Raw genomic sequence first — 24,815 nt, forward strand, 5'->3', positions numbered from 1 at the left:
AGCAATTTCAAGTTATTATGGTAATGTTCTCAATGGCTGTCTCTTTGCCTTGCCTATGGCAAGATGCTAAATAATGCAAAATGCATTTACATGATGGTACTAGAGCCTTAGCAGCATGGTTCTTCTGTGAGGGCATAGACCATTCGCCTCCAGCCAGGAAGAAGGTTCCAGCCAAGCCTGCCTTGTTCCTATGGAAACGGGTCAAATCTGTCCTTTTCAGGTATCCGTCCTGTTTGTCTAGTACTGAATGTACCCCCGTGGTTGCACAGACAGCTTCATTATTTTCTGATGCATTTATATCTCCCTGACTAAAAGCCAATCTTTTTCCAGCCCTTTAACTTTGTCCAAAACACATCTGAGCCAGCAGAGAGTGGGCTGACCTTGCTCACTGACATCGGAAAGCACTGCAGGTTAGGAGATGTCTGAAGTGAAAGGGTCTCACTAGGGTTAAACCCATCTAGGGGTAAAAACCCCAGTTTCAGGTTTGAACAAGATGATACTCTTCACCCCCCCCCCCCTTTCCCTGCTTTGTCCTCCTTCATCAAAGCCCCTTTTATTGTCTCTCATTTTCTTTCTCTCTCTGTCTCTCCTTCCCCTCTCTCTCCTTGTGCCCTGCAGTGCTTCAGTGTCCTACTCACCTCCTCTGCTGCAGCTCCGGCAATGTTCTGTCTGGATCCCGTCTTTGAACCTAGACGGTCTAATGAGCCTAGAACACTAACCACAGCCACGTGTCTCTCTTGCTACCTAACCCCCCTTTCCCCTCCCACACACGCGCGCACACACACGCACAAACGCATACATCATGTGAACGTATACATATGTACACTCAAAACGGATGAATCACAAGCATCCATTCACAACTAATTGCAATGATGGTGTTTGAATGTTAAATAAAGACCCAAGACGTCTGCCTTCTGCCCATGAATATGTCCTTGCCTTACAGTAAGCTACTTCAATGTTTCCAACCGCAGGAATGTCAAGTGAGGACATGCCAGCAAGGCAGTTAGTCACTTTGCAATTCAAGAGCTTGTGTGCGTGTGTATTGTTGATTTGCTCAGAAGTTTGCTTGGTCGTCTCCTTGCTCTCCCGCCCACCTCCACCATGGTCTGAAGGGTGGCCACCTCACCAGCGTGACTCACCACAGCTGCTCTCCTCCCTCAACCTAAGCTGGTTCCTAAGGCTCCATTTGGGGTTACCAGTGGCCACAGTTACAGTAAAACACCAGTCGAATGCATGCGATCACTGACCCACAATGTCTGTTCCTACCCAGGCTGTCATTCAACCCCCATGTCTGTAGAACTCCATCAAGGGGAACTAGATATCATTCTGCTCATTAGTGGGATTAGAGGGGAGCAGGATCAAACCAGTGAAGGAGTGTCGGGTAGAGGGGTTGCGTAAGAGGGAGAGCCAATCGCATTTAACGCTGTCGCTGAAAGGGTCAGCGGCGAAACGAGAAACAAGAGAAAATCTAATTGGCCCTGGACACAGCTGAGTCCTGGCCAATCATGTTTCCTCCCAGTTGGGTGCCTACCATTCAGAGGCTCCACTGGAGAGGCTATGGCCTAGCAGAGGGGAAAGAGGGTGTTGCACCCCCCACACCCTCTTCTCCAAGCTTCCGGACCCTTCCATTAAGAGCTTGTTGAGCAGCACTGACATATTGCTCTGAGGAAGCAATTTATTCTGTTTCCAAGGAGACATTTACATAACCAGCCGTGATTGGGCTAATGAATGTGCACTTTGAGCACTTTGTCTGAAATGGGTTTTGTCTCCTTCAAAGGACCCTCCTGTGGTTTTTCTCAGGATTCTAGCTGTAGTTGACCTTCCTCCGATCCAGCTGTACAAATCAACTTCCTGACATGTCATGTGAAACCCATGTTTACAAACTGTCCCATGTGAAACCTCAGCACTTGGAAGTGTTCCCTAGAAACATACTTTTCAACCAGTTTCTTCTTTATATTTATCCGAGTAATCCAGCCATGAACTCCTAAATTCCTAACACTCCATTCTACCGGTTTCCATGGAAAAATCAGTCTCATTCAATGCTGTCTGTGATCTTGCGAGGTCCAGATTCATGTCTGTTAAATCCTCTTTATGTGTTGATGAGTTATTGCTGGACTCTGAAAAGGCAGGAGTGTTTCTTAATCTGCCCTTTTCTTTTTTGGAACACTCTGCCGAAGCTCTCCATAGAGAACCCAGGGGCCTACAGGGCTCAAAGCTTACTCCTAGAAGCCTTTGGAAGTTCAAGTGAACGAGCGCTCCCTACTGACTGCCTGTCTCCACCCATTCTCCTCAAAGACAAAGGAGAGCGAAGGAATGTGCCTGAAAATAGAAAACATTTGATATTGAAGTGTCCCGGCCTTTGCAGTGTTTCATAATTTCACTAGAACTACAGGCTAGAGTTATCTGCTTTGCTCTGTTTGAACCCCTTCTGGACAACGTACCATCAAGCCATCATCACTGTCAGGGACTGCCAGTGAGCTATGCTCTGCAATACCGTCGTAAATCTAATGATGATTATTAAGTGTTAGTGTATGCTGAGGCATGCGGCTCCACAGCCTGCAGTCTGCATCAAACAGTTTTCTTTGATGTAGAAGGAGAAGTGCCCCTGTGCTTATGGCCATGGTACACTGTTTACCTCTCACGTTATGAATGTATGTTCCTGTTCTGCTTGGTGCTTCAAAGCCTTTGCAGATTATTATGATTTTTTCTTCAGTGTGTGATTAAAAGAGTGCTGTTTTCTTACCGTTTCACTTAGCTAGAGCTCTAATGGACTCTACATTTTGCGATTGCCCAGGTCCTCATTGCTCGTTGTTTGGGTGGACAAACTGTTGACCTGCATCACCCACAGAACAGTTTTCATCTCAGAAGTGATCGAAAAAGCTTTCATGTTGGTTTCACTTATTTCAGTGTGGGATTTGAGTGCATACAATTACAAACCTATATACCTTGGTCCTCTCCCTTGTGCTTTCTCTCTCTTTGTCTCCTTTCCAACATTCTTTCGTGATTTGTCCTATGATCCCTTTCCTCTTTCCCTCAGTCAGCCAGATGATCTGCCACCTCGACGTCGAAGACTAAGGACCCACACACAACACGCACACACACAGACACGCATAGACTGATGTTTGTCCGAGAGTATGGCTGTGGTGAAGTGACAGTAGTAGTATGCCAGTGCTGTCTAATCCTCCAGCTAAACCAGGGCCCTGACCTCGGTCTGCCCCTGGCCACGGCATATGTTTCCAGGCTGCCTCCTCAGCAGTAGGGCATCATGACCTGGAGATTAACAGATCACAATCATTAACCCAGCAACACAGTGCTGCACTAACAACCTGAGGTGGTGACGTTGGCTTGGTTTGTATTGGCTGATGGTCAGCTACTACTGGACTAGTAGTACTACTGCCAGTTGTCACAATACCTTAAAACATAGCATTTACTTTAAGTAAATTGCTCAGTGTTTTTCTAATAAATGATCATATATTTTGTGTTTGCAGGTAATGAAACTAACTGTTTTAAAATGCTTGTCCATGATGCCTTCAACAAAGACAGCTAGAATCCCCCTGTCCTAGTTACTCAATTTATCTGACATGCTGTAGCATTTCATCACTAGACTTGTCATTTTGATTTACTGTAGTGCCATCCAGTTCCCAAATAGCTGCGCTCAAGCCATTTTGTCTGGCAGCTGATACTTTCCTTGAGGATATTTCCCTGGGACTATATTGAGAATCTTTCTTAAAGAGCTGGTTTGCTTGGCTGCAGTTCGAAGGAATTGGATGCTAAGTAGTTTAACCTAAACCACTCTGCCTTCTCAAGATTGTCTATCCAGGGCCTGGGCGGGGTGTGGATGTTCTGATCTTGAGGACTGGTGCGTTGGAGAACAACATGGAAGAGGGGTGGATCTGGGTGGCAACGGTACCTTTCAGGGCCATTCTCTTTCCCTGTTTTCGGACCTTCTGCAGGTTCTCGCCCCTAGTCGACACTCACACCGATCTGTGTTTTCTCGGTGTTGATTCTCCCACCAGAGTCCAGCCCTCCACTTTTTGACCCCTGTGTTTTCCCATGTGGAGCCTTATCATCGACCAGGCCCATCTGGTCTGTAACATTAGTCTAGCCGGGCCTGGCTCTGGAAAACATCTGAGCACACTCCTCCTAGCCCAGTCGGGGTTTTCTTTAAATGTTGAGCTTTTGGCTGTCTGGTCCGGTGAGGAATGCAAGGTAGTGTAACATCAGTAGCGTCAAACCCATACCAAGAGAGGTCAGAGGTGCTTTTGTTGTTCTGATTTGGGCTGATGTACCAGTTTCAACTCCTGAAGACACTCGGTATAAGTGACCTCTGCTTGTATTTCTTTCTTATTGTTGCGTTAGATTGTGTTCCTCTCGTCTGGCGAGCTATAGCCACAACTACAGGAGACCAGCCCACCAAAGCCAGCAAATGGATGTGGAACAGTAGAGCTGAAACCTTTCTCCCAACAGCTAGGACACTGCTCATTTTAAACATACTGTTTGGCCTCCTTGTCAGACGAAAATGCCCTCTAATTATATTAAAGGGACTAGTGCTAGATGATGTGTTGGTCACAGGGCCTACAGAGACAACTGGGTGAAACTCGACCTGGCATCTGTTATCTTTACATTTTAACATACCCCAGCTGGTCAGTGAATGAGCCAACTTGTTGTCAATGCAGCTTCCAAGGCTTAAGTTAGCGTGTGAAATGTGCATTGAGGGGGAACGTTTTATCTCACCTCTGCTGGGTTTAGGGTCGAACTGAAGCCCGTTTATTACCTAGGTTCGCATGTCATCCCCAAAATGACTCATGGGGTAGAAGTTCATAAAGTTTTCCCTCTGGTGCTTTAAGTCTTAAGTCTGCTCAAGAAGGCAGACAGCATTTATTATAGTAGGCTGTATCTCTCAGACAGGGAAAAACAGCGGTGCTAATAAAGAACCATTCATTGCTACTGATGAATGGGACGATTGTAATTTAGCTGGGCTCTCTTCTGGCCTGTTGGCTCGGCCAGGACCCTGCCAAGTGAATCAATATTGGCCTGAGCTGTTCTGGAGAGGAGTGCAACCCAGACCAATATACTGTGGTTATCTACCCTAAGTGGAAGACTGTCCTTAAACAGGCTTTGTTAGATTACTGTTAGACCTTTCTTTTGCGTTTCACATTTTTATGAGGCAGCCAGTGCTTTTAATCACAAGTCATGGGACCAGCTGTTTATACCATTTTGAGACAATCGTATTTTTCTCCCACGGTACACCCCAGGAATTCATTGCTTAGGAGGATGCACTTCCTGGGAGTGGTGGACGGTAGCTTAGCATTTAGCACTGTCACCACTCTGTCTCTTGCTTTCATTGTTAGCGAGCCACGTTAATCCTCATTAGGCTGGCATGGTAATGCAACAAGCTCACCCTATTAACCTTAAGAGCAAAGCTTCTTCAAGGCATGGAAGCTCAAGACATATTACCATGGCAAAACGGACCATTAAGCTATTTACTGTATACACATTATATCCAGCACCCAATGGAAGGACCATCATCATTCCAGTTGTTTCTAGAAGATCTGGAAGATACTGCACCCCCCCCCCCCCTCACACACACACACACACTGACCACCCTCACCCCTGCGCAAAAGAAAAACAGAACCTAACTACTGTATCCTCCCAGGCTATGTGAGGCGTTTTATAATGAGACCAGCATTCTGTCCCCCGTCCAAAACCAACAGCGTTGAGAACTCCAAACAAGGCTCTGCATAAATATTTACTTTGTCTTCGCTATTAATACACCAGCCTCCGATTTTTTTCCGTGTGAGATCAAACCTCCTCTTAGAATAGGATTGGCCTTCTCCCCGGCTGTTAAGATGCAGCCTAATAATGGCTCTCAGTAGGAGCTATAGTGCCTTGAAGTGTGGGCTGAGCTGCACAACCTGGTTGGAGTAAACTACACGAGTAGCTTCAACCCGACACACAGCCAACCAGTAAGCAGGCTGTACCTATGCATCGCTCTCCTTCAGAGCTCTCCTTCAGAGCAGCTATAGACAGCCAGGGGGCTGCAGGCACCTCCAAATGTCACCCTGCATGTGAGTCTCATAGGAGCACCAAGCTGAGGGCTGGAGAGGAATGGGACTGTTTTGCTGTCGGCTACAGTACATGCCTGACTCCTGCTGGGGACTGTAGGAGGAAGGTCAAGGACATCACACACTCACACACGCACACTCTCCGAGATCCTACTGTGTGATCTCGGAGCCTGTCCCTGTTGACACCTTCACTACACTCACTATGGAGCCGGCACAATGCCAGGCACCCCGGGGTGGGGGAGGGGGGGCAAGTGTACTTTTTGCACTTCACACACTTATACACCTCATCCGGTTTTTCCAGATTAGTTTAAATCTTTTTAGTCATTTAACTTGTCAACTGTAAAAGTCATGCATTTTCAACACAACCTTACCGTCCATTGTACTGAGGTTTATTCCTTGGTGCTTTTCTTCCACATGTTTTCATTCAGGCCATTCATTTTATGGACGTCTGATTTAATGAGTTCATATCATGTTAAACATAATATATCCTCACATCCCATCATAGTGTAATTAGGCTAACTACATGCAACGATGCATAGTGTACGCGCTAATGTGAGCATGTGTGCGTCAATTTGTACGTGGGTCTTCGTGTGTGTGTGTACACCTGCCGTCTGTTCCAGTGCGGTCAGCAGTCAGTTGGCTCATGCACACACCAGTGGCTCAGGCCAGATGGTGACAGTCTTGGCAGACTCCACAGTTTGCACCCTTCTGCTACCTCAAGCCCCTGCCTCCCTGCCTCCCTGCCTCCTCTCCGTCCTCCCTTGCTCCCTGTATCCCCTGCTCTCCTGCAACACTCCCTCTGGCTCCACAGTACACTCCCTGTTCTCTCATTTGAAACAGCCCTGCAGAAAAACAAAGCTAGGAGGCTGGTGTCTGAGTGAATGCAAGCGGGGAAAAGACAGTTTGTGCTCGTTGAGCAACACTCAGTGTGTTTGTGGATCCCCAAAGATAAATGGCTCTTCATATATACAGTATGCTCTGAATGTTGAAGGTCTTCGTTCCTCTGTACTTTCTCCAGCTGTTTCTGGGGTGTGTTTGATGGGCCTGTGGAGGGTGGTAGCTGGTTCCAGTCCTGCACTACTGTAAACACTCGCATAGCTCTGCCATGCACTGTCTAGAAGGGAAAAGCATGAAACATTGTGGCGGGGCCAGACTGAAAAGAGACAGGGTGTTTATCAACCCAGGGCTATGGTGAGGTGTGTCAGTGAGGGCCGTAGGAAAGAATGCTTGTCATCATACCCATTATGTTTCTTTTTTATGATTGTCTGTGAATGAGGGGTGTACCATTTTGACGTGACTACCTTAGCGTAGCAGCTTTTGAGTTGTGTGTGAATACTCACACTCTCAATTATGATTAATTGGTGTCTGTCTTCATTAGACAGACTGCAGTGAATGCCAGGTTCACACACACACCCTCACACACACACACACCTCATTCCCCTCAGGTTATTGGTGTAAATACCATCTGAGCCCTGTTTTCCTGTTAGCAGCTAGCTCATGCGGCTTCTTTTTTACCAGGCCAGACTGACATCGGGGTCAAAGCTTGCAGGGCTAATTAGAACCAGCTGGGGGAATGGAGAAGTGATGGAGGTTTATTGCTGAACAATATGTGTACAAGTTAGCTGCTCTACTACAAACCAGCTCAAATCTCGTATATGACATTTCAACATGATTTTCCAGATGTGCGAGGTGGTCCACTGTCCAGCGTGTCTAACTGTCCTCTCCCCTGTGTCCCTGCAGCAACACTGTCCAGTGTGTCTAACTGTCCTCTCCCCTGTGTCCCTGCAGCAACACTGTCCAGTGTGTCTAACTGTCCTCTCCCCTGTGTCCCTGCAGCAACACTGTCCAGTGTGTCTAACTGTCCTCTCCCCTGTGTCCCTGCAGCAACACTGTCCAGTGTGTCTAACTGTCCTCTCCCCTGTGTCCCTGCAGCAACACTGTCCAGTGTGTCTAACTGTCCTCTCCCCTGTGTCCCTGCAGCAACACTGTCCAGTGTGTCTAACTGTCCTCTCCCCTGTGTCCCTGCAGCAACACTGTCCAGTGTGTCTAACTGTCCTCTCCCCTGTGTCCCTGCAGCAACACTCTCCAGTGTGTCTAACTGTCCTCTCCCCTGTGTCCCTGCAGCAACACTGTCCAGTGTGTCTAACTGTCCTCTCCCCTGTGTCCCTGCAGCAACACTGTCCAGTGTGTCTAACTGTCCTCTCCCCTGTGTCCCTGCAGCAACACTGTCCAGTGTGTCTAACTGTCCTCTCCCCTGTGTCCCTGCAGCAACACTGTCCAGTGTGTCTAACTGTCCTCTCCCCTGTGTCCCTGCAGCAACACTGTCCAGTGTGTCTAACTGTCCTCTCCCCTGTGTCCCTGCAGCAACACTGTCCAGTGTGTCTAACTGTCCTCTCCCCTGTGTCCCTGCAGCAACACTGTCCAGTGTGTCTAACTGTCCTCTCCCCTGTGTCCCTGCAGCAACACTGTCCAGTGTGTCTAACTGTCCTCTCCCCTGTGTCCCTGCAGCAACACTGTCCAGTGTGTCTAACTGTCCTCTCCCCTGTGTCCCTGCAGCAACACTGTCCAGTGTGTCTAACTGTCCTCTCCCCTGTGTCCCTGCAGCAACACTGTCCAGTGTGTCTAACTGTCCTCTCCCCTGTGTCCCTGCAGCAACACTGTCCAGTGTGTCTAACTGTCCTCTCCCCTGTGTCCCTGCAGCAACACTGTCCAGTGTGTCTAACTGTCCTCTCCCCTGTGTCCCTGCAGCAACACTGTCCAGTGTGTCTAACTGTCCTCTCCCCTGTGTCCCTGCAGCAACACTGTCCAGTGTGTCTAACTGTCCTCTCCCCTGTGTCCCTGCAGCAACACTGTCCAGTGTGTCTAACTGTCCTCTCCCCTGTGTCCCTGCAGCAACACTGTCCAGTGTGTCTAACTGTCCTCTCCCCTGTGTTCCTGCAGCAACACTGTCCAGTGTGTCTAACTGTCCTCTCCCCTGTGTCCCTGCAGCAACACTGTCCAGTGTGTCTAACTGTCCTCTCCCCTGTGTCCCTGCAGCAACACTGTCCAGTGTGTCTAACTGTCCTCTCCCCTGTGTCCCTGCAGCAACACTGTCCAGTGTGTCTAACTGTCCTCTCCCCTGTGTCCCTGCAGCAACACTGTCCAGTGTGTCTAACTGTCCTCTCCCCTGTGTCCCTGCAGCAACGCTCCCTTGGCAAGGCGCTCTTTGACCTGGTGTGTGCCCACCTCAACTTGGTGGAGGGAGACTACTTTGGTCTGGAGTACCAGGACCATCGCAAGATGACGGTAAGTCTCCATCTAAGAGAACTTTGTTTTCATCTTCCGAGGGAAAGCCCCAGTTCTGTCAGACAGTGGATGGAGGGTGAGTGGAGCAGGTCACTTACCCCTCCCAAAGCCCCATGGTCTACTGCCCACACTGTGTCTCTGTGGGAGCCACCTGGGGAAGTATAAGGTGCCTCAAGCGTCAACAGAGCAGCTAGTTAGCTACGCTAGCGGTAAAAGCTGCTGTCGCTTGGTGCTCATGAAATAAGGATGAAGACTTTCAACATCCTCCCCGGGAGAACCTAAGCGGGTCTCATCCTCCCTGTTGTGACTAGATCTTCTCGTATGTAGAGCAGATGAGATCACCTTCGCATACCCCAGTAAATTGTATGCGTTTGCTGAGCTATCTGTGGGTGATAAATCTGCATTTTGCTGTAAAACTGAGGTTGTGGCAGCATGTGGTCAATGGAAAGGATATCAGACCAAACTGGGTCAAAAAGGCTTCTCAAATATTTATCAAATGTGTGAAGTGCGCTTGATTTGAATGTAACACATTGAGGGTTTTATAGTGAGGCGTGGAGCGAGGTCAGTCTGAGGTCATAGATTGCACTGTGTGCCGTACCTCAGCTCATCAGTTTGTCCATGCTGAGAGCAGCTGGCAGGAATCCATGCAGCTCACCTCAAGGTCGGGCTTGTCAGAGTGATTGGTGTGACACCTTCAGCACAATGCCCGCTCTGAAATGCTGCATACACATGTGAAAACGCACACATGCAAACGCGCACACACACACATATATATCAGACTGTCCAGATTATTACCCCACTGTAGCAAAAATTATACTGTTATGTTGAATGACCAAATATAATGATGTCACTGTTCTGAGTTGGTGTGGTCTTTCTCCCGCAGGTTTGGTTGGACCTGTTGAAGCCGACCCTGAAGCAGATTAGACGTGAGTTGTCTGGCCTCTTCTCCTGTCCTCTCCTTCATGGCTATAGTCTGCCATCTTCTGCCTTTTTTCCACAAACAGATCTCTCCTCTGCTACTCCTGTACACTCCATGTACAGATTCCTCCTTTCCATATCTCCTCTTTTTCCTTCTCCTCTCCTCCCCTCCGCAGGCAGCTTTGATCTCCCCTCTGTGTGATAACCTCTTCCAACTCTCCAGTGATGTATTAGGTAGAACAGTTATCTTGAAATAAGAATCCTTCAATTGTGCTTGGCATTTGAATTGGAATAAGGCCATGTCAATGCAGCTGATAAGATCCTATCAAATGTTAGTGGCTTCAAGATAGGGATCTTTCCTTTGTTAGCAGTTGGTCCATCTCACTGACCTCCCTGTCTCCTTCACACGGTTTGGATCTTTTTTTGCAGGGCCCAAGAACACCATCCTTCGGTTTGTGGTGAAGTTCTTCCCTCCCGACCACACACAGCTCTTGGAGGAACTGACCAGGTGAGATGAACGCCCGCCACCGTCGCTAACACAGCCTCACAGTGAATTTAGCCACGTGAATAAATGTGTTACAACCAGGTGGTCTTTGTCCCTAGTCTGCATTTTGGGAATCTCTCTTCGTAAAGAACTCCCAGGTTCCAAAAGAGGAGCAGACTCCTAAACAAACTATCACAGGAAGTGGTCAGAAGGCCTCCTTCCTTTGTTTGCCTCCCGGTCGTTCCCATGTGAGTCAATATTTCCTCAACTGGGAGGCAGACGTGGAGAATTGGTGATGGTGACGTGCTACTGTAACATGGTGACCTCTTTAGCAGTAACAGTAGCCTCGTACCAATGTAAAGAGTTTGACTGGTTTAAGAAAAACACTCAAGTCAGAAGCGGTTCCCCTGTTAGTCTGAATAATGTTTCTGCCCTGTGCATAATTGGGTTATTTTGACATTATGGACAAAGTGACACTAAGGCCCTTATTGTTTGTTTAGAGGAACGCTCCATGGCCCATTAGACGTGCCCACACAGCTGTCAGCTGATGGAAGTCTGCATGGCCTTGAAAAAGGCCTCATTTCAACCCTCATACATCTGGGCTCTTTAAAATGCATAGCTTTGTTCTGGGTCAAAAGGTCTGAGATATTAATGGCACCATGGAACCGGCTGACATCCAGAGACCATTAGCTAGCCTAGCACTATCCTTCTCTTCTGCTTGTGCCAGCTTGCATATTACTTTCAATTTTCTCTATTTCTCTTGCGCTCTTTCTATGTCTCTCTGGGGTGCCTGACTGGTTTTACCACGGGCAATCCGACCAAAGTCCACCGCCAATAATATTGTAGAGATTAGAGATGTCAAGCTTCAAGCGTTTTTTGGTAATCTTTTTATCCCATCAGTGACTAACCCTGTCCTAGTGCTTTTCTGCTTGTGTAAACAGAGTTAAACACATGAAAGCTACAGCTAATTACAGTTTATATACTGTAGCTGTGTCCGTGTCCTGGCGAGCGTACTAACCCTAATCCTACCAAAAGAAACAATCAACATTTCAATGTTTTCCCTCGGCCTACATGTGTCAGTTCCCATTGATACCGGGGGCTAAGCCATGCATATGGCATCAAGGGAAATCAAAACATTCTAGTCATAGAACTCTCTTTCGCTGACTAATTCCGCCAGCCCGTGACCCAGGCCCGGTCACATGACCCTGTAGGGATGGCAACCCTCCCCCTGCTTCTAGCTGAGCCCCCTCTGCCTTTCAACAGACTCTGTTGTGTGTCTAACGTTACTGATGCCACTGATATGAGTGAATGGAATGAGCGAACGGTTGGATTGTTCAGGAAAGCATAGGACAAATGGGCCTCTAAAGACCTTGGCAAGATGCCCTCCCCCCTTCCCGCTCCCCCCTCCCCCCTCCATTCACCTGCCCGTGAGTTGGGGGGTTTCCTGAGCAGGTAGATGTTTACAGTTTAGATGTTTTACAACCCCTTTTAGTGGTCTGGTGTAAGGTTACCGTTGAGATTGGAGTCAAAACACCTGTTTGAGGAGGCTTGGTTCTGATACGGCCGATGCATAACAGTTTAACGAGCCCTTTGAGTTGAGATCACTGCGTCACTGCCCTGAAGCGGACACATGCTTGTGTGTACACACAGTGTCAGGGACAGTGAATGGCTTTTAATGGGGCCTGCTTTCGTAGAATCCGCTCGGGCGGGTTTGGATTTCGGAGTGGTGGTTTCATTACTAACATAACAGCTTGTACTGAAAACGCCTGACATTAGGCTTAATCTGCTGTGGCTGTGGATAGCTGCCCTGTACTATTCTAGATCTGTTTGCTGAACGTCAGTGAAGTCTTTCCTTTCAGAATGGGAACTGAGGCCATGGTTCTCTGCATGACTGACCAAGCCTCTAACTTCCATTTGTGTGAACTCACCCCTTGGGTGTGTGTATGCATATTCATGAGCTGCCAGCATCTTTTCCGCAGGGAAATGATTTTGAGGTCTTTTTCCTGTCCAAGTGAACCGTCAATGTGAGAGAGAAATGTCCCAGTCATGTCACATTAGTGTGAGGGAATATATTTCCCTCTGTCAAGTAATGTACCAGTTCTGCATTGATTATCAGCCTCCACTGGGGTTGCTCTGTGAGTGATCGCTTAAAGGGTGCCGTCATCAACCTCATGGAATGCCTTTCTGCACATGCTGTTATAAAATCTAAACTATTTGAAACTCCATCCCTGCCTCCCCCGTCCTCTCCATCTTTCACTTTTCTGTTTCTCTGTCTTTTCCCCTACATGTCTCTTCTCTCTAACCCCCTTTCCCCTCTCTGTTTCACCCTCCCTTCCTTTCCCTCCTCCTCTCCCTCTCTCGTCGTTCCAGGTACCTGTTTGCCCTGCAGATAAAGCATGACCTGGCCAGCGGGCGCCTGACCTGCAACGACAGCACGGCAGCCCTGCTGGTCTCCCACATCGTCCAGTGTGAGTAGCACTCCTGCTTCCTCCACCAGCCAAGCTCCCTTTCAGTCCCTCACCTCAGCCCTCCCTCTCTCTGCCCTTTGTAGAACAGGACACTATCATTTCTTCACTCATTCATTGCCGGAAGTAGGCTTAGCAGAGGGTCCAACCCAGTCGATTTGTCTTGTCGTTGTTTGTGGAATTCAACGTGTTTGATGTCATGGTATATTGTCTGTCAGATCTAATGCGTGACAGAGGGGATGATATATAGATACCTGGCATTGTCACACCAGCTGTACTGCACAGCATGCGCGCAATCGCTCAGTTGCCATGGTAATGGCTCTCTTTGTACCTATGGATGATGAGTGTAAAGAGCCTTTATCTCCTCTTGTGGCTGGGGGAGGTTCTGCTATAGCATATGAAGCCTAAAACCAGATGATTACTTTGTATTTCTTAAGTGAGAAAGAGCGCTGTAAATGGGATCTATCTTTGTTTTCTCTCAGAAAACGTCAACTTTTGAATTGCTGTAAAATGATTGTTGACCTCCTGTGCAATGCCATATGATTGGATTACCCTCCCCCTCTTTCTCTCTCTCATGCTATCTCTCTCATTCCTTCTCTCAGCTGAAATGGGAGACTTTGACGAGGTCCAGAGTTGGCAGCACCTCCTTCACAACAAGTACATTCCTGACCAGGATGCTCTCCGGGATAAGATCACAGAGAACCACCGCAAGCATGTGTGAGTGCAACTGGAGCCCGTACACACAACAGACACCGTCAACAGGCCTTTCTTCTGAAGAGCTCCACATGTAGTTTTACACTCTGACAGTGGATTAACTGTTTTTTTGACTTATGACCCTCCAGTGTCAAAACAGGGAGGGAGGTTGTAAATATGCCAAGCCCGTTGACGCCCGTGTCTCTCCCACATAAGTGGTTATCCACAAACATCCCTCTTGGCACACCCCTCCTGGTCTGCCCGCCTGCCCTCAAACTGTTCCTCCCTGCGACCAGCACTGCGGCACTCTGCTGAATGTCCTTTCCCAGAGCTATTCTCTGTCTTTCCAAGATCACCCCTTCCCATGATCCACCCATTGGAAGCACGCCAATGATGCTTTCCCCTGCCTCACTTCCTCCCGAACCCACCCCAGCCTTCTCCCCATCGTAACCCGCTTGACCCCTGTTGAGCCTTCCCTGTTCTCTGACCTTCTTTGCTCAAGGTCAAAATGTTTTTAGATGTCGCCCATGACCCGATATAAGGGGTCAGACATAACTTCCCCCCTTCCCAGCCCCAGTGGGATGAAAGCCCATGTGATCCCGTGTCAGTGGGTCAGGGCTCCAAACCACTTTCTGTCTCCTCCTTTGTTCTCCGCCTCACCCCTTCCCCCGTGGCTGGTGAGACCAGCCACTGCCATTCTGGAGGCCAGCCAAGACAGGAAGGAAGTTAGTAATTCACGAGCCCATACAGGAAACAGGAAGTCATTCGCCCTGATCAGATTTCGGGAAGCAAACTTGCTACCGCATTCATTTATTTTCCTGCCGGCCTGCAGTAACCAAAAATCATGTAAATGTGAAAGAAAGAATTGGTGCCATCCCTAACCCGGTCCGATTCCACAGGGGCCAGACACCAGCGGAGTCAGACTACCAGCTGCTGGAGATAGCCCGCCGCCTGGAGATGTACGGGGTGCGTCTGCACCCTGCCAAGGACCGCGAGGGCACCAAGCTCAGCCTGGCCGTGGCACACACCGGCGTGCTGGTGTTGCAGGTGACTGGCTCAGACGCTGCCTCCTCGTTTCTAATGCAGTAGCAACGGCCTAATTGGTGTTGGGTCACTCAAGGACTTCAAGTGTTCCATTGGGAGTTTATGAATTTCCACTGCAAATCACGTCTTGGTTTGGGGAAGAAAATGGCCGTTACGTGTGACCAGATGCCTCAATGTGCCCTCTGACACTGTTTTGAGGCAGTAACCTTTGAGAAGTAAAATACAAAATACCAGAGAGAGCCATGTACTCTGTAATATAGTGTGTGTGTGCTGGAGGACTAACCCTTCGTGCAAGCCTTCAGCGTTTAGCTTTCGCTGAGCTGACCCAGCAGTGTTTGCGGCCTAAGTTTAGTTCTAAGGTTTTGTTTTTGGAAATACCGTGCAGGCTTTCTAATTTAAGAACCTGTTAGGCACGCACGTTTACATGCCAATACTTTTTCTTGTTCTGGAGTGGCTTGATGTGAGATTGTTACTGTTGTTCCCCTTAAAAAAAACCTTAACAACCAATTCCTCTTACTCTTGTATTTTGGGGGTTGTCTTCCGCAGGGCCACACAAAGATAAATGCCTTCAACTGGTCCAAAATACGCAAGCTGAGCTTCAAAAGAAAGAGGTTCCTCATCAAATTGAGACCAGACCTGAATGTAAGTTCCACCAATGAAGTTTAGTCGTTTAACGACTGCGTTTCACCAGGAAGTGTCATAGTTGAGTAGGACGTGGCTCGAGGTCTACTGCAGCCGTGTCGCACTTGTGTCCCACAGCAAAGTACGCATCACGACACGTTGGAGTTTGTCATGGCCAGTCGGGACTGCTGCAAGATCTTCTGGAAGATCTGTGTGGAGTACCATGCCTTCTTCAGGCTCTTTGAGGAACCCAAACCCAAGCCCAAACCTGTGCTGTTCACCAGGGGGTCCTCTTTCCGGTTCAGGTAGGCTGTGTGATGCGTCGTCAAACATGGCATGCTTCAGAGAGGCCTTGTGTGGACTTTTTGCTTCGCGAAAATTGTGCTTTTAAAGACATGTCCCTCTTGTGTTCCTTTGTCGACAGCGGTCGAACACAGAAGCAGGTTATTGATTATGTCAAGGACTCCGAGTTCAAGAAGGTTCCGTTTGAAAGGTGAGGCATGAGGCGTGCCGGACATTCTGACTGTCAGGCTGTCTGGCCCTTAGGGAGAAGTCAAATCTGCAAATGCATGTTGAATGTGATCGATTCTTGGCTAGGCTGTGCGTGAGCGCAAAGCATGCTCTTATTTGAACTCATGGGTTCATCTGACCAAGCTAATAAAAGTGGATCATTTAAATCCAGCACCTTGTCATTCTGTTTTAATAGACACACCAAATGATGACAGCCAGTACAGCCAGGGTATCTGTCTGATGTCCTGGTGCTCTAACTTATCTCTGTGTCTGTCTAGGAAACACAGTAAGATCCAGTCCAGCTTCTATCCCCAACCCTCCCTTCCTCGCTCCCAAGTGCCAAAAGAGGTAACTAACTACCTGACCATTAGACTTCCATCATGAGTGCACCCTTTTAAATGAACCGTTCCTCACTACAATTTCATTATCCCCTACTAACTGTAGTCACATGTCTTCCAAACTCAATGAGTCACCGTCCTTCTCTCTCGTGCTCTATGGCTTGTCCCTCCCCCCATCCTCTCTCCCTCCGCCTCTCCTTCCTCCGTCCTTCCCTCCAGAGTGCTAGGTCAGTAGACCAGACAGACTCTAGACTGGGCCGCAGAGGAGAGTCCACCCAGGGTGGTCAGGAGGAGCCTGGGTCTGCAGCCAGCCCGGCGGCCGGCCGGCCCAACGGCTTCCAGGACGGGCCAGGCCCAGGACCGGAGGAGGGCCGCGGCCAGAGGTCCAACCCAGCCAGGCCGCAGCACGCAGAGCATCTGAACACAGGTCCAGCCTCCCGGGCCGCTAAGGGCAGCAGCTCCTCCATCCCTTACATCGACTGCAGTGATATAGATAGCGAATACGATGTGTCCAAGGGCCGGGTTACCAGGTCTCACTCGCAAGCAAATGACAGCAATGAGGATGAGCCAGGGGTCAGGGGAGGGGCCATCAACGGGGTCTACTACCCCTCGCCCCATCATCAGCCGTCGCAGGGCATGCTTGGTAGAACCCGTTTCCGCGAGTCTCCGCCCGTCTCCGCCAAGCCTCCGAGCGCGAGCAGGGAGGCGACCGACGACGAGCTGTCTAACGGGGGGTCGTTCCTGGGACGGCCGCCCCTCCAGAGCACCCTCCTGGAAGAGCTATTCCGCGGGGAGGGGAAGCGCGTGGCGGCGGGGCCGGGGCTGGGGCGCCCGGCTGGGGGCACGCGTAGCGTGTGCTCCAGCCCCGTGGTGAGCAGCTTCCACCGGACCGGCTCCCTGAGCCACGCCGAGCAGAACGGCCACGGGCCGCGCCCCTCCCACTGGGACGACGGCGGCCATCGCTTCAGCAAGCGTCCCGGGTGTGGTCCCTTGCTCGGTGGCGAGTCCCCCCAGTACGGCAGCTACTCTCCCATTAGCAGCCGCTCGCCCCACCTGGCCAAACTCCACAACAACATGCGCAACCGCTCCGACACCGACCCCTTCATTCTCAGTCAGCTGACCTCCACCCCGGGCCATGACCCCCGACCCCCGTCCCACGCTGCCGTCGCCGCCGCCGAGCGGCGGGTAGTAACCAATGGGAACGGCCTCACCGTCCCAGGTCAAGCCCGCTCCAACACGGTGCAGAGGCTGTATGGGCGGCGCGGGCCCGACCAGAATCAGAACCTGAACCCGGTTCAGATGATCGATGGGTCCACCAGTAGTGGCACCGACACCAGCGATACAGAGTCCGACATGGGCAGCTCCTTTGGCCAGCCTTTGATGTACGGCAACCCCGCGGCTGTTAACTCCTCCCCTATGGCGCGTAACAAGTTCTCCTTTGATAGTCTGGAGCTGGAGGAGGAGGTGGGGGAGGAGGGCTGCTTTAACTTTAACCAGGAGGATGCTGGGGCACGTGTCTTCAGCTGTTGAGGAGGGTTTAAGGGAAGAGCCAAACTTTGTAGGATAGTTTAAAGAGTCACAGCATGTGCTAGTTTTGAGTTAAAGTAGGGGACTTTGCAGACTTTGGGTTAGGGTACACTGTTGAGTTGAAGCCCTATGTTACTCTTTGAAGTTTCTTAGCTATTTCTTCATGCTTTATTCAGCGACCATAAACCGAGTTGTTGTGTTCCTTCATATCTGTAAAGCAGCCTAACCTCTCATGGGGGTTGTTAATTCTTTAATAAAGTGTATACTCAACATGTAAACTTCAAAGCGAGAAAAGGGATGTTTTTGAGAAGGATTCTTATGAAGTGCCATATCTTAATATCTTCAAGCAGTTCGAACGGTCGAACTGGAGAAGAAATGGAAGGTTTAGAGAGCTGCTGCAAAGCTGGGATGTACTGTACTAGACTGTACATCCAGGTGGGTTATCCGGAGGTGACTTGTGGTCGTTGTGTCTTGTTCAGGTGGACATAGAGAGGAAAAGAGGTTTTCTGTTGGCTCTCATTTCTTTATCTGGGACAAAAAACTTGTCCATGAAGAATACTTCGTTTTAAAAGTGCTGCAATGAGAAGAGGTTAAATGCCTTGATGTATCATTAGGTTGAGTTTATCACATATTTTACTTTGGCTTGTTTAACTTCGAGTCACATAATTTTTTTTATAATTACTTGACTGTTGTCTTGTGCAATAGAATGATTGTTAATAGATTAGAAGTGGGAAGGTTTTTGAAGGATACAAGTGTTTAGTCAGATGTGTGACAGTAGTTTAGACAAAAATGTGTTGTTGTTGACGATATTACAGGCTCTTTGAGTGTTTTGCTGGCTGAACGTGTATCATAGGAAATGGCCAACCTGCCTTTTGTACCTGTAGTCCAGTTTTGATCTTGGATGTTTTGTCTTTCTATACAGAGCACTTTTACAAGTTTAATTACTGCTTTTTGTTTGAGAAAGCTTGTTTTTTTACCTTCTAATCAAGTTTCTAGACTTCCACAAGTACAACATTTTATATGAGCAATTGTAGAAAATGCTTTTTGGAAATATTATTAACTAGAATGGTTCCAAACATTTTGATGTTTTGGAGCAACATTTTAAACATTCCAAGGACATACTCTAACTTGCCGTCTCAATCATTTTTACTCTTAAAAGAATGTTGGAATCTCTTTTACACACATATGGGCATTAAGGATATGTTCATATTTACCAGTAGTTATACTGTATGGAGAATATGCTAAAAGCTAGGTACAAAAAACAAATCTAGCTAGGTCAACGGTGCTTTGTGGTTCTCTTCCGTCTATCAGACGTTATTGTGAGAGCCGTAGTGTTGTCTCTGCCTCTCCCCGTACCCTGCTGTCCATACCCTCCCTCCCATTACAAGCGGCCATCAGCAGCATCAGTCCACTGCCTCAGCCGTCCCCCCTGGCACCCTCACAGCCGTTTGCTTGGCTTGACTCCTGGCATGCACCACAAGCAAAACAGCTCATTGTCCTCCTTGCTTTGGCCCCGCCCTGGTTTCCTTTCTTCCCTAACCCAGTTTCGAGGTGGCTGTCGGCTCATTCTCCTAATTGTCATTTGCTTGCTGTCCGCCTTGCCCGCGTGTATCCCTGCCTGTTCCACAGAAACAGGCCAGGCGCTTTGGCGCGGCTTTCAACGCGTCACTTGCTCGCACATCAAACGGACAGGGAAATGTTTCCGGCTTTGCGTCAGCATGTTTTTTTTAGTTGTTGTTTTTCCAACCACGGTGGGAGGACACCACACTCTCCCTCCTCCTCCCCCCCTCCCCCCTCTGTTTTTCTTTTCTTCCTGAGGCATGTCAACCTGTTCTTTGCTCTGTCCTTTGTGTTCAACTGTTTTGTCACTCACTGTACCCAAGGCTCAGACAGGGAGACTTGGCGCTCCAGTGTTCTCTCAGCAACTCTTTGGTGCAGTTGGGAGACAGGGCGGTCTGTTCCGAGGGTTCTGTGGTTTCCTAACGTAGGGCTACAGACCTGTGCTTGGAGGCTCCAGACACCGCTATGGCAGTGCAGGACACATCATCTTAATATCCTGATGCATTCTTCCTCTTTCATCTTCAATTCCAAATTCCAAAAGATCAAATTCAGCACATTTCAATTTGAGTTGAATTGGTCTTCCTATAAATACCTTTTAAGGTTTGCTAGTTTTAGCTCGTACAGTATGAAACAGCTTTGTCGTTTTTTCCAATCCTAATAAGTTAGGTTCCGGCCCAACATAGCATAGTAAAATGTCCTCTCATGATCATGCCAAGAGTTCTGCCGTCCTGAGGAAGTGTGAATAGGAGGGAGTCGGAGCAGTTGGAGGTGGCTTATCAACAGATCACTGCAGTTTCAGAGAACACAAAACCTAGAGCACTGGAGCTTCAATCATCCTGTCTGACCTTCCACTGTCACCAACTTGGCACCCTCAGCAAGTCAAACTGGGAACAGCTTTTTATAACACCTGTATGTGAAACGGTTTCTTTGTTTGACTTTGTATAGGACCCGAGACAGATCTTTCCTAGATGAGGTTGTACTACATACAAGCTATGCTCTTTTGCCCAGTGTTGAGTTGGGCTACATGTTTGACTGACTTGACTTGCAGTCAACTGTTAAAATGACAAACATTTTTTAACCTCTATTTTTGTGTCTACGATTCAGAAACCTACTGACTGTTTCTGTTGAAGTGGTCAAATGTACACAGGAGAGCGCTGTATTTCACCCTCTTACGGTTGTTAAGGCTGAGGAATCATTAAAACTCCAGACCAGACCCCGTAACACACACCCACACACCTACACCTCTCACCTTACCCTGAAACAACAACACTGTTCACTAACCCCACCCTGAATGTATCCTGGTCACTCAGCGCTCTCTTTATATCACTCTTGTAACACGTTTGTATATCTGTAGCTCTGTCCTTTATTTTTTAACACACCCTGGATCCTTCTACTTCTAATGTTTTGTGCTCCTTTGGAATGGTAACTTTCTACACTTTCTAACGTTGTATCTTTAATGTGTGCACTGCTAGTGTCAATAAAGTTGACCCAAAATGAGAAGATCAGGGACTCTGGGATTTTCTTTAGATTAGCTACGTTGTTGTCGTGATGCCCCCACCCCGCACCCCCCCACACACACCAACCACCCACTTTGTGTCCTCCACCCTCTTAGATGCTAGAACCCCCCCCTCCCCTCCCCTCCTCCGTCTTGTGTTTAGCTGTGGTTTGTTGGTTTAGTTTGATGTACTGCATGTATCCTGTCTGGTTACGCAGATGGGCCTGTTTGTGTCTGAATGTCTTCTAGTTGTAGTATTATGGGATGTTGTAGTGGTTGCCACAGGTGTTTTATACCATGGTTTTTACCCATGACTGACAGCCGTAGGACCATCAATGAGTGGACAGGAGACTGTACTGGGCAAGTATGCGATCGTCTTGTGTCCCTAGTGTCTGTTCTAGATGTAGTGATCCATCATTAGACCTCAGTCTGGGGTGTCGTTGTCTGGGGTGTCGTAGCCCTGTCTGTGACGGCCCATAGTTTCAGTGGCATTGTCATCATTTCCATCTGAGTTGTTCACCCATGCTTCTGGGAAACTGGTAGAACATTAGCAGGCCCCGGCAGTAAACGGTCTCTTGTAGATGCTCCTAGTTTCTGTCGTAGCAGCAGGGAACATGTTGTTCACCTTCCTCTGTTTCCACCCTTGTTTCTTCGACACTTTTCTCTTTCCTGATTCATACTGTTTTGGACTAGCTCGCCACCTCAAGTTCACTGTCCTTTCAGCTTCTACTTCATCACAGCAAGCTGAATGGCAGCCAACTTGCGGTGGAGAGCGTTGTGCTTGCACCCGCTGGGCCCAACCCTGACTCCCATCTCTCCGTCCCTCCTTCCTCCCCAGGTGTGTTGTCGGGCAGTCCCAGTCTCCCGGACTCGCCGGCGGCCGGCGGCCCAGTGCTTGTGAACGGCAGCGGGCAGAGTGCCTCCCTGGGCCTGGGGCAGAGCCCCGAGGACCAGCAGCCCTCGCCCCTCACCAGCCCCCTGCTCACCGACGCCGGCTACGTCCGCACGGATGACGAGGACGAGGCCCGCCGAAAGGTTGGTGTCAGAGACGGAAGGATGGAATGGGAACAGAGAGGAGACCGTAGAGGAAAGAGGAGGGTGATGGAGAAGGACGGTAAAAAACGAAACAAAAAGAGGGCGAGATGAGAAATCATTACAGGACAAACGTGTAGAACGTGCTTACTGAAAGTATTGAACCGGTTACCCAGAGTGAACACAGCTGGGAGGGAGGCAGGGAGCGAGGGAGCTTGACAGAAGCGTGGACTGTCAGCTAAAGGTCTTGAGTTATGATGTGTATCCCGTGCTGTACTCGTGCGGGAGGTTGCGAGGCTCTCAAAGGAGCCATGGAAATATGCCCAGAATAGCCCCAGGCCCAGATAGCGCAGGCTCAGTTCTCCAGCAGCTATATGGGCCACCACACATACACCCGGGATCACCACACTCCTGGGTGGAGTTCGGTGAAAATTAGTTTTATGAGAGCATTACACCAGTTGACCAGATCCACTTTACTATCCAACATCAGAGCAAGAAGCAGCTGCTTGATTTGCAAGGGCTGTTGTATCCAGATAGTCAAAGGATTTATTGATCTATCAATGGGAAAAGTCCAACAAAACATTCATTCAGCTACTAATAAACGTATAATTGCATGGAAGTCAAATGTGTGTAAAGTTAATCGGTCGGAGGTTGATAGTGATCAGAAAGCTGTGTGTCTCTTGTGTCCAGAAGTTCCCCACTGACAAAGCCTATTTCATCGCCAAAGAGTTGCTTACAACAGAGAGGACCTTCCTGAAGGACCTGGAGGTTATCACTGTGGTAAGGCTCCCATGTTTTAGGGTGTGTGTGTTCTGCTTCTGTAAACTGTTTTGCTGCTGTCTGCTGTTTGTTCTGCTGCCTGTCTTGGCATCCTGCTGATATGCTACGGGCTGTTAGTTTAAACCTTCCCAGCTCACCCACAAGACAAACTCTTCTGTCCCTCATCTCCCTCTGTGTTTTCCATCATCTTTGATGTGGGTGGGAAAGACGTAGGGCGCTTTTTTAAACACCTCTTAAACAGTTTTCTTGGCTGCCCCCCCTTCCACCTCCCCTCCCCTTCCTGCCCTCCTCCTCCCTCCCCTGCATCTTCTTCTTGGATGCTCCTGGGCCCCTGAGGTGCAGCTTTGGAGCTGCTAGTGCTAGCCTTCTGTTGACCCCCCCCCCCCCGTCTCCCCCCATCTCCCCACAAGCACCACAGCCTACTAACGCACCAACTCAAACAGACACAAGCATAACAGAAGTGTGTGTGTGGGGAGTGAAGGGATTTGAGTGTCTGTGGAATTTGGCACCAGCACATCAGGTGGTCTCTGTTTGTCCTCCAGCAGGATCAACACTAAACTGTGTGTTTATGATTAAAGCCGCTGCAAACAAATGGTGTGTTAAAAGCAACCTATCTACCCCACCCCACTGCCATCAGCTCAAGGACTAGCACACCATAAAACAATATCAACACCATGCAATGGAATGAAACTACTGTTCTACTCTCCTGTTCCAAGGTCACAGGCTATCTCTTAACAGTGTCTGTGTGTGTGTGTGTTTTGTCCCAGTCCTTCCCTAGCTTGGTGGGTAAAGATGAGGCCTTGCCAGAGTCTCTCAGGAACCTGGTGTCTGCCAGCTATGACCCTGTCCACTCCTTCCACCTGGCCTTCCTCAAGGAGGTGGAGCAGAGGCTGGCAATGTGGTGAGTGTGTGTTGTGCGTTTTTTTTGTCAGTATCACTCGTCACCATCACTCCCGAGGACAGAGGGGATTCCTGGCCCCTTTTTTCACTCCCATCGCAGTCACGGCAGCTTGGAGGGGTTTCAAAGTGCTCTGATTGAACTGGCTGGAGAGGTGTCAACAGAACATGACACCATCGCGACGTGTTGAAAACAAGGACAGACCATGGACTGCTGCCTCCAGCCTCTCTACAGAAGCTCTTAACCTCATCGGAAAGCTGTTGCGAGAGAGCCAGGCGACCCACACGCAGGGTCATTTTTCACACCGCCCGGTTGGGGAGACTACCTGGCGTTGATCGACAGCTGGATAAATTGGCTTCTTGTTCTCGTCAAATGTCCTCGGCTCTCCCAGTCCCCTTGCTGGTGCCATGCGTGACACTGAGCCTCCGTCTGGGAGAGGGAGGCAGCGGCGGGTGATTGATGAAGCTGGGAAAGAGGGAACAGACTGGATTTCCCCCTTGACGAGCGAGTTGTGCTCGGAGGTGCGCTGCTGTGGTGCGCCCTCTGCTGGTCGATACATGACACTGCACCCTTAAGAAACGTGTGCCGTTTCGATTTGGTCGCGTATTGAACATGTGGGATTTCAGATTTGAGGAGCGTGAGCCAAGGTGGGGCCTTAACTCTAAAAGGCTGATCCCCTCTCGACAAGCTGATACCAGGGACTGTTTCCCCTTTGCAACATGGATAGGGAAGAAGTGAGGGGGGGGCTAAAAATGAGTGATGAGTGGAATTCATCGAGTCATCCCTTTTTTCTCTCTCGGTCTCTCAGGGAGGGGCGTTCCAACGCCCACATCAAAGGAGACTACCAGCGAATAGGAGACTTGATGCTGAAAAACATCCAGGGATTGAAGGTTCAGTTGCACATCTGAATCTCATTCATACAGTAGCCGATGGTCTACACACACACACACATACTTCACTGTAATAGGAAACGTATGGACAAGAAATCTGACTGCTTTCTTTCCATATGACTGTATATGCAAAGAATGGCTGTAGGTTTTTGTTAAACCCTGTGATGTAAGGACATGATAGCATTAGATCAGTATGTGAGTGCCTGTAGA

The 24,815-nt window shown here is 49.1% G+C and overlaps 2 protein-coding genes across 5 annotated transcripts in view; both read left to right on the forward strand.

Moving 5' to 3' along the window:
* Positions 1–24,815, forward strand: part of farp1 (FERM, RhoGEF (ARHGEF) and pleckstrin domain protein 1 (chondrocyte-derived)) — a 42,844-nt gene that overhangs the window by 12,095 nt on the left and 5,934 nt on the right. For 3 of the 4 annotated variants that reach the window (XM_084667965.1, XM_084667967.1, XM_084667968.1), the window contains exons 3-17: positions 9,246–9,350; positions 10,234–10,276; positions 10,698–10,776; positions 13,123–13,220; positions 13,820–13,934; positions 14,810–14,957; positions 15,501–15,596; positions 15,714–15,880; positions 16,000–16,068; positions 16,364–16,433; positions 16,643–16,850; positions 21,844–22,040; positions 22,728–22,817; positions 23,585–23,718; positions 24,524–24,605. In XM_084667965.1, the coding sequence (XP_084524091.1) occupies positions 9,246–9,350; positions 10,234–10,276; positions 10,698–10,776; positions 13,123–13,220; positions 13,820–13,934; positions 14,810–14,957; positions 15,501–15,596; positions 15,714–15,880; positions 16,000–16,068; positions 16,364–16,433; positions 16,643–16,850; positions 21,844–22,040; positions 22,728–22,817; positions 23,585–23,718; positions 24,524–24,605 (1,701 nt within the window). The remainder of the gene's footprint in view (positions 1–9,245; positions 9,351–10,233; positions 10,277–10,697; positions 10,777–13,122; positions 13,221–13,819; positions 13,935–14,809; positions 14,958–15,500; positions 15,597–15,713; positions 15,881–15,999; positions 16,069–16,363; positions 16,434–16,642; positions 16,851–21,843; positions 22,041–22,727; positions 22,818–23,584; positions 23,719–24,523; positions 24,606–24,815) is intronic. The other variant, XM_084667966.1, reaches the window with a different exon arrangement.
* Positions 17,060–19,604, forward strand: LOC146260959 (uncharacterized). The gene has a single exon (XM_084667833.1). It carries the CDS (start codon positions 17,060–17,062, stop codon positions 17,951–17,953), a length of 894 nt encoding a protein of 297 aa, XP_084523959.1. The 3' UTR covers positions 17,954–19,604.

This window comes from Hypomesus nipponensis, chromosome 12 (assembly GCF_054491055.1).
Source record: "Hypomesus nipponensis isolate SF chromosome 12, ASM5449105v1, whole genome shotgun sequence".
NCBI classification, from domain to species: Eukaryota; Metazoa; Chordata; class Actinopteri; order Osmeriformes; family Osmeridae; genus Hypomesus; species Hypomesus nipponensis.

Coding starts and splice junctions, on each gene's coding strand:
- LOC146260959 (XM_084667833.1), top strand. CDS start 17,060: ATGCTTGGTAGAACCCGTTTCCGCGAGTCTCCGCCCGTCTCCGCCAAG.